Here is a 12,367-nt window from a genome sequence, read left to right as displayed (position 1 = left end):
GGAGAACTCCTAAATGCTACTCATTGGAATTGGTTGGTTGAAATAGGAAAAAAAATTGTTCCTTCTCCGGAAAGTCCACTCACCTTTTGATTTGAGACCAGAATCTACTTTTTGAGGTGGTGGCAGCAGGATGAGGGGGAGTGTGAGGAGAGCATAAAAGGAAAACGGGATGCGTGGGGTGGAAACAAGATTAAGAATGGGAGAAGGCTATGTGTGTGTAAAAAGGGATAGGAAGCAGTGACTACTAATTTGAAAGGCGTAAAATAGCCCACCGTTAAAAAAACCAACAACAATGTATTAAGTCAATACTGTTAAACAATCAGGAGATCAAATCTAGAACCACTTTAGAAAACAGACTAAAGTTAAAATAATCTAGACTATTTAGGCTTTCTTTAAAACAAAAACATGACAGGTGATTTCTCTTATTCTAGTATATGTGCTGCCGAAGTGAGCACGATTTCTCTTATTCTAGAGTCCACTGTTTTCCTGTACAAATTCTACTGCATGGTGAGACCCGTGACAGCTAACTCAGCTGGAGCGCTAACAAGTGCCAGGAACTAACTGAAGCTTTATTTGCATTAGAAAGAAATTCTGCAATCTAGGATGACATCTTGGAGGTTCTGACTTAAGTGAGAAAGGACATGAGTAATTCAAACTTTTAGTGGAGTCCTGTGTATGTGTAATCAAGGTTAAGGGAAAAAAGCCAAAAAATAATTTTACTTGAAATGCATTATTTTACTAATAAACACATACTTGAGAAATGGATCGTAAGTTTTACTATGAAGAGAAACTACTGTTACTGTACGTACACAAACAAAAGTACTTGTGCTTTTGACCTTAAAATCCAAAACACACTTGTGATATGTGTTGCAAAGAAGTACAGATAACCTTACCTTCTCAAAACACCTGGCATATAGTTCAGGTGTCCAAGAGAGGATTAGAATGTATCATGTAAGTGATACCAGATATATTTGTGGAGGCAGTAAAGTCAGCTTTATTCTTTTAAGTTTTTAAATTTTTTATTTTTTAAAGATTTTGTTTATCTATTTGACAGAGAGAGAGATCACAAGTAAGCAGAGAGGCAGACAGAGAGAGGGGGGGACACAGCTTCCCTGCTAAGCAGAGAGCCCGATGTGGGGCTCGATCCCTGGACCCTGAGGATCATGACCTGAGCCAAAGGCAGAGGCTTAACCCACTGACCCACCCAGGCGCCCCTAAAGTCAGCTTTAAAGTTATGGTATACATGTGTACAAAGGGCCTTTAAAAAAAAACTATCAAAACTACAACTATTATCAAGGGATAAAAAAGAAGGATGATTTCTGGTCTTAGCAAAGACACCAGAGTATACAGTCCAGTACCAAATGAAAGAAATTTCAAATCTGTAAGTACATGACTAAAGTCATGTGTGTTTTGGATTTTAAGGTTTGGTTTATATGTTTCACATCCACTTGACAGTAGCACATTTTGGCCTGTGCTGTAATGTCTAGAAAGAAATGTTTACTTAACTTTAAAAGGTAAGTCACAGGAAATAGGACTGCTTCAATTTAAAAGACTAAACTCTTGTGGGGGTGCCTGGGTGGCTCAGTGGGTTAAACCTCTGCCTTCGGCTCAAGTCATGATCTTAGGGTCCCGGGACTGAGCCCCACATCAGGGTCTCTGCTCAGCGGGGAGCCTGCGTCCCCCCCCCCCCACCTACTTGTGATCTCTCTGTCAAATAAATAAATAAAATCTTGGGGCACCTGGGTGGCTCAATCAGTTAAGTAGCTGCCTTTGGTTCAGATCATGATCCTGGGGTCCTTGGAGCGAACTCCACATCGGACTCCCTGCTCAGGGGGTAGCCTGCTTCTCCCTCTCCCTCTGCCTGCCACTCTGCCTACATGTATCCTCTATCCCTTTGTCCAAAAAAAAAAAAAAAAAAAATCTTAAAAAAAAAAAAAGGACTACAGTCTTTAAAAAAAATTAAGATTGCTTTAAAATTCAATGTTCTGCATACACACTGATCAACTGGAGGCTCTCTTGGGTTCAAACATAAATTACTAGAAGAAAATCACCTGTGAATTTCATGAATGTATACCATACACCTTACTGGCATTGGTACTTCAGTAATATAGTGGATTTTTCCAGTTAGGATAGATATGGATAGTGAAACAACAGGAAATATATATTGAAAAAAATAGAAATATATGCAGATACATATATATGTGTATGTGTGTGTGTATTATCAGTCTCTGCTCCTGTTCCTGGCACAGAGCCCTTAAAACCCTTGTAATTTTCTAAGTGATAAGAGCACTAAGAGCATCTTTTGTTCTTACATTTGGTTTCTGACCCGGGTCCTGACATAGAGCTCCTCAATGGTTTGTAATCTCTTAAGTGATAGGAGCACCTTTTGTTCTAATGAGGAGACTCTAGGTGAGCTCCTAGATAGCCTCAGGATGGGACTGGTCACCATGAAGACCAGCCTATGAGTAGAAGCTTAGAACTCTCAGCCCCAGTCCCCATCCCCTGGGAAAGGGTGAGGGTGTGGAGACTGAGCTCATGGCTGATCATGCCTATAAAATGAAGCCTTCATCAGAATCCTAAAATACAGGCTTCCCCTGCCATCCGGAAGTAGATAAAATCAATCTTAACTATAACTGTTAAACCTTTTTTAAGCCAAAACAGCATAAGGTGAGGAAATGCTTTTTGTTTCCTGAAAGCAAAAATCCTTTTCTGGTTTCTTTTGATTGGTGACAGCAAGTACTAATGCAGGCCTTTTGTAAAAGTGAAGTAGTATAAAGCGGACATTTGGATAAGGAATCTGTAGATGGGGCTCAGAGAGCTTCTGGGCTGGTGATTACATGGGGCTGGTAGGAAGTGGCATAACACAGAGAGAGCGGGAAGTTCCATGCGCCTTCTCATAACCTTGCCTTATGTATCTGGCTGTTCACCTGTATTGTTTATTATCCCCTTTATAATCAGCTGGCAAATGCAAGGATTCGTTTCCCTGTAAGCCATTCCAGCAAGTTACTGAACTCAAAGAACAGGTCATGGGAACGCTTATTTGCAGCCAGTTGGTCATAAGCATAGGTAACACCTGGGACTTCAGATTGGTAACTGAAGTGGGGCTAGTCTTGTGGGACTGAGGGATATGATTAACCTGAGGGATATGATTAACTCCAGGTAGACAGTGTCAGAACCAAGTTGACTTGTCAGACACCCAGCTGGTGTTGGAGAATTACTTGATGTATGGAAAACCTGCACTTCTGGTGTCAGAAATACTGTGTGGTAGCAGTGTATGAGTAAAAGAAGCACAGGAATGTTTTCCCTATAGAGGCTTAATTTAAAACTATGAAAAAACCCCCAAAACAAAAAAATTTAAATTATGGAAAGAAGGTCAAAGCCCAAAACTGAAATATAATCCAGCTACTGAAAAAAGTAGCAAGAGTCTCATTTACAATAAGAGACAGATTAGATGAACTAGATGATTTTTAAGATATATTACAGTTTTGTGACCGCATGATTTAGGATTAATTAAAAGTGTTATTACCCAGTTCCGTGGTTTCCAACTCCTGAGACTGCCAGAAAAGGGGAAGCCAAGGGTCAGGGGCCAAGATTTTGGCCATCCCACCCCATCCTTGCCAGGGCAGTCAGTACAGCTTCCTCTTAACCTGACTATGTCTATTTGGGAAAAGAGTAATAATTCTGAAACTTACACAAACAAACCCCCAAAAATCAAAAACCAGAAAAAAGAAAAAGGTCTCAAAACTACCAAACTACGACCTACACAGAATGAAAGATATACTAGGTACATGGCAATCATGATACACAGATTGGAAGCAGGTATATTTAATAACAGTTGAGGCTCAATTTCCTTTGCTAATTATAAAAAATGTCAACATTGCTGTAACTGAGTAACTCAGTGAAGCACTGTGAATAATTACAGCAACTATCAAAGAGGACACAGTCCTATGATACACTTTGCAGAAACTTTATTCCCAGAAGTTTAACGATAGACTGTGGAAAAAAAGAGATCCACTGCTGAAATCCTATGATTTTAAAACTAATCACAATCACACTTAAGTGCCAGGAAATATAAAGTGTTTGTTTCCCTATGATCCTTACTCCAGAAGAGGTTGGGTTACCTTAAAGTAGTAAGGCACTCAACTCAGGGCTCGGACACTGCTCCCAGCCCCAATTTTTGGTTCAATCACAATAGTTCTGCTTTCATCTTACACACGGGATGTTTCTTAAAATTATGTTTGGAAAATAATCCCCTACGAGCAGGAAAAGGCCCCCAACGTGTGCTCAAGTTGGGGACAAGGCAGAAGTGAATCTAGAAGAAGTTGGCCTTACTGATCAACCAGTGTTAGGGCAGGCAGTGTGAGTCTTAGAACACTAGGAGATGGATGAAACAAGGCAGGGACTTGCACTCCCAGCAGCTCCTGACAACAGACTTCCTAAAGCCAAAGCCAGTAACTCTCCTTGGAGACCTAGAAAACTACCTGGGGGAAGAACCAGCTCTGAAGGATAAAATCAAGTGCAGCATGAGGTCTGACTGAAACCAAAGGGATTCAAGTGAAGATACTGGTTAAGGCAACAAAGCAAACTCATTTGTACTAAAATAAACTAAGAAATTATCGTTATCAGTCGCTTTCCTACTCAATGAGAAAAAGGCAGTAAAGAAAGATGAGTGGAGAAGGAAGACACTGGGTGAGAGATGCTTTGCTCCTGAGTGAGAAATGGGAGTGCACACAGTATCATTACTGATAATACAATAAGGCTAGCTGCTTTAATCTATATGATAGAACACTTTAATCTTAAAAAAGCCGAGTTGAAAACAAAACCAGTTTCATTATTATAGTAGAGATTTTTCTTACAAAGAACTTTAATAGACATGGACACGAAATAAAATGTGCTTCTGGGATTTTGAAATGCTTTTTAAAAAAAATACCTTGACTACTTACATAACACAGCTTTATATGGTTTGTGGTATCAAAATATAAACTAACCCCAGAATATTAAAGACAGGAAAAGAGATAAAGGCTATTCAGAAGAGACAACAAATTTCCAGGTATCTGAGATGAAGGAGTTAAATTGTAATTGAGAACTTAGGCTGAGTTTGAGTTTCTCAAAAGCACAAAGAACTGTAGAGAGAAAGATCTGCTTTGCCGTTCTTTTCTGTTGCTGTTGCTGTGTATTTAATCTATTTCACAAACGTGACACTACTATCCACCATACGGTGAAGGACGTCACCTACTTTGCACTGAATAAAGTTATCTAGGATCCCACTTATACCACCAACTAAGGCTGAACACCTGTACTTTCAGGAAAGAAAACTAGCAAATTAAGGAACTCAGCTTTAGTTTATATTTCTACCACTGCTTTCATATGCTCTGCCTTGATCAAGAGTCTGTATTGGCCGTGAACTAATGAAAATTCATTTGAGTTTCCACAGCAAGAACTCAAGCTCAGTTTTGCCCACATGCTGTTATTTGAAAGTGAAGTCCTAACTTAAGAAAATGTTTAGTGTAAGCAAAATTTCATTCATTAATTTTCTAAATTCTCTTTTCTTTTTGTACATAGTAGCAAACAGATTTTTTTTTTTTTTAAATAGCAGATAGAATCTTTAAATATAAATTAAACTTGTAGTAAGGTCAAAAAAGTATTGGAGAGAAGTAATCACAGATCATTTAACAAAAAGGAAGAGGAGCAAAAGGAACAAACTTATCTTTGGATAATGTTTTTAACGTAATTCTGAATTACTTCATATACTCTATAAGAATCTACTTGCCAAAAAGGACATCCTGCAAAGGGTTTTCTGGTATGTGTCACATATTTCAGCCCACAATGCTATATTACTAACAGTTCCTTCTTTGTTTTTGTGGTTTTACCTTTGGAGACAAAAACATAACTGGAAGAAAGATCCTTTTCCAAAATATCAGGTCAGCTCACAAAGATTTAGGTAACATGCAAGATGGAGGTTTGTGTTACGCTGAACCATACAACACTGCCAATACACATGACATACAAAACCAGCAACTGTATATGGTTCAGCTTAATATGAAAATTAGAGAAGACTAGTACTTTTTCCTATTTGAGTAATTTCAAATTATAATTTACTTTTTATTTTATTCTTTTTGGTGGGCAAGAAAGCAAGGTTTATTGAGCAATAGCAAAGTGATAGCACAAAGCTCCCAAAGAGGGAGGTCCTGGGACCTGAGAGGGTTGCCCACAAATGATAACTTCTTTAAAGAACACTTGCACAACTTCTAGAAATTGTTTTTATTACTAATAAGTATAATAAAAAGTAACATTTTTATGACGAAGTATAAAATAAAGACCTTCTAAAGACAAGATACTTCGATGTTATTGTATCTTCGGCTTTAAACAATGACTAAGCATTTCAATAGGTGAGAAATTCCGTACTCACATGTTTAAAGCAGGTAACCGGAGCTGCTATAAAGCTATTGCTATTGATGTAGTTACCCCAGCTGAAGCCCTCCATGGATACTGCTGTGGGGAAAAAAAATACATGTAGATGTATTACAATTCTCAAACCTTTTATTTACAAGACAATGTGAAATGACACAAAATTAACTTATCACCTTGAAAGAAAGTTTTCTTTTTTTCCTGTAAAGATTTAAGAACTTCTCTGAATAAACATGAACTTTTGCATAGATCATACCTGCAAACAAATAGCAGTTTAAGTCTTCTATACATAATATAAGCTGTTTGGAAAGCGAAGGAAGAAAGGCTCTTCAGTAATCAGTGGGGAAGAACAGCTGAGAGCAGAAGTGTTCAAAGAATGCCGTGAAGGCTTTTGGGTTTTTATTCCCAAGCAGCTTTTAATGGGTACCTCAATGAGATCTCTATCCGGTATCTGCCACAGATACCTTCGGGAGGGTTTTTCATTGCTTTACTCCCTGTTACATCTCCCTACTTCTCTGCTTTCCTGTCAAGAATCTTCTTCTTCTTCTTCTTCTTTTTTTTAAACATTTTTATTTATTTATTTGAGAGAGAGACAGTGAGAGAGAGCATGAGAGGGGAGAAGGTCAGAGGGACAAGCAGACTCTCCATCGAGCTGGAGCCTATATGGGACTCGATCCCAGGACTCCGGGATCATGACCTGAGCTGAAGGCAGTTGCTTAACCAACTGAGCCACCTAGTCACCCTCCTATCAAGAATCTTCTATTAGAAATGATGCTTTCCTCAATCTCTTCTTGCTACTCTCTTCTCCCCACTCCCTGCAATATTGCTAAATGTCTTATTTCTTTGCTTTTTATCTCCTCAACGCTCCCCACCATCCACAGCATAGAGAACCTGTACACAGAAAATAAGCCAAATAAAAAATGCTAAGGATACTGCCCCAAGCACTGTGAACTTGGGAATACAACTACTCTCTTCTAGAATAATTTACTGAAACCAAAACAACCATGAGGAAGCCTAATGTCATAATACACTAGTCCGGCCTAGAAATAGCTTAGTTAACGAAAATGCAAAATTAAAATGTCATTAACTCAAACTAAATGAGTCAGTATCAAATATTTCACCTCTATTACATTCGCCGATATTACCTGCTTTAGTCTTTGCTTGATTTTGCAAGGTAGCTTGATACTGAGCATATGCGGCTAGTTTAGCAACTAAAGGTTGTTTCTGAAGAACTTTTGCTTTCTTTGTTGGAGGCTTACCCTGAAACAAGAAGAGTTAAGTAAATAGGATTCTTTCTCATCCACCCCCCTCCACCGAGAAAATTAACCTGATTGCATACTACTCATTCTGCTTAAGTAACATCAAGGGTTTAGAAAATTATTAAAGCAGAGGAAACATACAAGATATTTTAATATGAGAAATGTTTTTTTGAGTTCTGCTACAATGTAGACATCTAACATGGGTAGCAGAGCTGGCACAGACTAAAACAGCAATATGCAAATTAATATGTTAATAAAAAATTATATCCCATAAGATGTTAAACATAGGCTGTGGTGGATACTTGATTCCTTCTTATACTAGATAAAACCAGTGGTTATTCACTCATGCAGGTTGCCAAGCATTGCTATTTATATGGTAAGAGAAGATAATTTAATGTTTAAAGAGCAAGTGACTGAGGTTTATACCTTTAGTGCTAACGCAAAAGATCAATGACAAAATGATCATGGGCCAAATTCACAGTGTGACAAACTGCCATCCATTTGGGTACAGACCACTGCTCAGGATCTTACGTACTGTCTATCTGAAATATAGAAATACATCTAAGTGATGTATTTCCTTAATCTGGGGAATTTATATAATCCTTTCAGTGCTATGTAATGATCACAGTAAGTTAAAGGAGAGTAAGCAAAATGTGATCAAATAAAATATATTACAGAAATCAGTTAAGTGCCTTAATAACATTATTTATATGCTATAATAGTAACAACTTAGTCAAATGGTCAAATCTCCGTTTTGTAGGCATTGCTGTACATTTAAAGAAAGACGAATTTCTTTTTATACCATGAATGTTCTCAAAAAGGTTAGTTGGATTAACCAAACACATTTGTTCAAGGTATCAAACAGGCTGCAATCTGGAGTACAACGCAAAGATGATGGAGAAATAATACCAAAGGGTAAATCATTTCCCCCCAAATACTGAATGATTCTATCTTGATATTAACTCAAAAGAAAACAGGGAGAAGAAAGGCTTCAGTTCCTGTACATAACAAGGTGTTTATTGTATTTATGCTTATTCAGAAAAAGAAGACATATTTTTCATTCACTTAGAGAAACAGTTCATAGTTTACTTTGGATAGTATGCCTTGTCTATTTATAACAGCTGCTCCATTTTATGCACTGAGCAAACTCTGGGGACCATATATTTCCAAAAAAAAAAAAAACCAAACAGTGGGGTATAAAGTGGGAACTGGCCAACTGGGTAAAGTGGAGTGTAGTGAATCACAATCAAATGAAAGGTAAACAGTGAAAGCCATAGAAATAACAGATATAAGGAACAAGAAGGTTTCTGTACCGTTACCTGAAGTCTGGCCAAAATGCTTGCCTTCTTGGAGTTTGATGAATAGCTTCGCGAACATGAAACGCTACAGAAACGCTTTGTTTTGGAGTAAAAAGCATCTCGCACACCAACCATCCCACACATTTCGCAGGTAGCTAATGAAGAAAACGAAAACACGGGTGTCATGGTCATAAAATAAAACTGTTTTTTAATCTCACAGTTTTAATAACTTATTACCTAAAGGTTTTATTTTAAACATGAGACATACAATGTCTTCTGTTACACAAACGATGGAAAAGCCTCCACGAAAGTTAGAGAAAAGACTGGTATGATGCCATGGCTACGGCTCCAGAAAGTCTTGACCGTAGCTCAAAGTCTAACAGGTTTTACAAAGGGTCCGAACCCACAAACAAATATAAAGCAGATTCCACTTACATGTCCTTAGTGCTCACCATGTGCCAGGCATTTTCATAGACACTAAGAGCGCTAGCCTTTTGAGAGGATTATAAACAAAACATAAGCAGAAGTGCAATGCAACGTTTAACATGAAGCACGACCTTGAAAGAGCCAAGTCTCGGGAAAATGCTAAGGGTAATACACAGATTCTTTCATGTTATGTTCAGAGGACAAGAAGGAAAGGACAGGCTCAGAGCTTGAGGTAGATGCTTGATTATTCCCTCTGATAAGAGGAAAACAAGACTCTGCTTCCTAATGTGCCTCTTTTGTAAATTTGCACACTGGACAACAATCTGAAAGGCAGAATTAGATGAAGGGTCACAAGAACTGAAGTTCAAAATAGGTAAGCAGATATGAACTGGGGAGTGGGACTGCTAGGTCAGGACAGTTCTAGTTTCAGTTTTTTGAAGGAACTGCCCGACTGTGTTCTGTAATGGCTATATATAGCTTTACATTCCCATCAGCAGTGTGTGTAAGGGTTTCCTTTTTTCCACATCGTCACCAGCATTTGTTATCTCTTATCATTTTGGTAACAGTCATCCCAACAGGTGTAAGGTGGCATCTCACTGGGGTTTTGATAGTTATTTTCCTGATAATTAGTGATGTTGAGCCTGTTTCATATACCTGTAGGCCATCTGTATGTCTTCTTAGGAAAAATGTCTACTCAGGTTCTTGCCCATTTTTCATTTGAATTTTTGTTTGTTTTTTTGCTACTGAGTTGAAGGAGTTATCAGATATGATTTGCAAATATTTTTTCCCATTCTGTAAGATGTCTTTTCAATTTACTGCTTCCATTATTGGGTAGATCTCCTTAGTTTGATGTAGTCCCATTTTATTTTTAAGATTTTTTTTTAAAGATTTTATTTATTTATTTGACAGACAGAGATCACAAGTATGCAGAGAGGCAGGCAGAGAGAGAGGAGGAAGCAGGCTCCCCGCTGAGCAGAGAGCCAGATGCGGGGCTCAATCCCAGGACCCGGGGATCATGACCCGAGCCGAAGGCAGAGGCTTTAACCCACTGAGCCACTCAGGTGCCCCTAAATTAAGATTTTTAAAAAAATTTATTTGACAGACAGAGATCACAAGCAGGCAGAGAGGCAGGCAGAGAGAGAGAGAGGAGGAAGCAGGCTCCCTGCTGAGCAGAGAGCCTGATGAGGCAGAGGCTTTAACCCACTGAGCCACACAGGCGCCCCGTCCCATTTGTTTTTGCTTTTGTGTCTAAACCAAGAAATCACCAGTGTTTTGACCAGTGTCAAAAAGCTTTCCCCTATTTTCTTGTGTTTTAGTTTTAGGTCTTACATTAAAGTCTAATCCATTTCAAGTTAATTTCTGTTGAGTGCTGCAAGGATCCAGTTTCATTCCTTAGCATGTGCATATCCAGTTTTCCCAACACCATTCATTAAAGAGATTGTCCTCGTCCTATTCTGTATTCTTGTTGCCCTTGTCAATAATTAGTTGATTGATAATCAGTATTTCAATCAAATACCTGCATTCCCGTGTTCACCGCAGCATAAGTCACAAAAGCCAAGATAATGAAAACAATTACATGTACTCTGATAGATGGAGATACAAAATGCGGTGTGTAAATATATACACACACACACACACATATAAAATACTATTCATTCACAAAAAAAGAAGAAAATTCTACCATTTATGACAACAGGGTTAAACCTGGAGGGCATATGCTAAATGAAATATGTATGGGATTATTTACATGTGGAATCCTTTAAAAAAAAAAAAAAAGGCCGATTTCATAGAAATAGAAAACAGGATGGTGACTGCCAGCCTCTGGGGGGTTGGTAACATGTAGGTTAAAGGGTACAAAGTTTCAACTATAAAAACAGTAAATTGTGAAGATCTAACATACAGCATGGTAAGTATAGTTAATAATACTGTACTGTGAGGATGCCTTTAGGTTGAGTGTCTGTCTGCCTTTGGTTCAGGTGATAATCCCAGGGTCCTGGGATCCAGTCCCACATCTGGCTCCTTGCTCGGCAAGGAACCTGCTTCTCTCTTTGCCTGCTGCTCACCCTTGCTTGTGCACGCTCTCTCTGGCAAATAAAAAAAATCTTAAAAAAAAAAAAAATACTGTACTGCATACTGGAAAGTTGCTGGGAGTAGATATCATGTTCTTTTCCACTACCCTACACACAGAAGAACTATATGAAGTGATGGATAGGTTACTTACCTTGATCTTGGTAATCATTCCACAACATGTATGTATGTGTGTGTGTAAATACAGAATCATCACGTTGTACATGTTAAATACATACAACCATATTTGTCATTTATTCCTCAAAAGAGGGGGGAAAAAAACAAACCTAGAAAGTAACACAGCAAACAAATGCCTGAGTGGGTTTAAATCTCCACCCAGTTAAACTGGAGGGACCTGTAGTTCCACCAGTACTTAAAAATCTCTTGTGAAATCATGAAAGAAAGATAAGGTATCACAGGATTAGAGATGAAGAAAGGATGTTTAAAGAGAGAAAAAACGGAATGGTTCTCTGTTGAAAAAATTACAGAACAGATAAGTAAAAAGGTCTGTGACCATCTAGGTAAAGAAGTTGTGATCCCAAGGGACAGTGAATCTTTGTTAAGAATTCTACATATCCAACTATGATTCCCAGGACGAGTCTGTAAGCACCACCAAGGCAGGGACTATTCTGTATTCTCTCTGCATCTCTAGTATTTAAAATAGACCTGGACACATAGAGTCTCAATAAGCCTTATTTCCTTTTGTGATACTAGTACTGGACTGGTAAAACTAAACCATGGCAAGAGTATAGAGTTGACCCTTGAACAACATAGGTTTGAACTGTGTGGGTCCATCTGTATGTGGATTTTTTTCAATAAATATGATATGGTACTGTAAATGTATCTTCTCCTTCTTATGACTGTCCTAAAAATCTTTTCTCTAGCTTACTTTATTGTAGGAATACATTA

At 38.2% G+C, this 12,367-nt stretch overlaps 1 protein-coding gene across 5 annotated transcripts in view; it reads right to left on the bottom strand.

The window, feature by feature from the left end:
* LOC111151608 (mbt domain containing 1) overlaps positions 1 to 12,367 on the bottom strand; it is a 68,634-nt gene that overhangs the window by 27,379 nt on the left and 28,888 nt on the right. For 4 of the 5 annotated variants that reach the window (XM_022509700.1, XM_022509704.1, XM_022509701.1 and 1 more), the window contains exons 4-6: positions 8,981 to 9,120; positions 7,554 to 7,668; positions 6,410 to 6,492 (exon numbers count right to left, since the gene is read on the bottom strand). In XM_022509700.1, coding sequence (XP_022365408.1) covers positions 6,410 to 6,492; positions 7,554 to 7,668; positions 8,981 to 9,120 — 338 coding nt within the window. The remainder of the gene's footprint in view (positions 1 to 6,409; positions 6,493 to 7,553; positions 7,669 to 8,980; positions 9,121 to 12,367) is intronic. The other variant, XM_022509703.1, reaches the window with a different exon arrangement.

The sequence above is a fragment of the Enhydra lutris genome, unplaced genomic scaffold (genome assembly GCF_002288905.1).
Source record: "Enhydra lutris kenyoni isolate GAN:26980312 unplaced genomic scaffold, ASM228890v2 scaffoldscaffold26, whole genome shotgun sequence".
NCBI classification, from domain to species: domain Eukaryota; kingdom Metazoa; phylum Chordata; class Mammalia; order Carnivora; family Mustelidae; genus Enhydra; species Enhydra lutris.
Note: the sequence above shows the minus strand (reverse complement) of the source record. Positions and strands in the feature narration are given on the sequence as shown.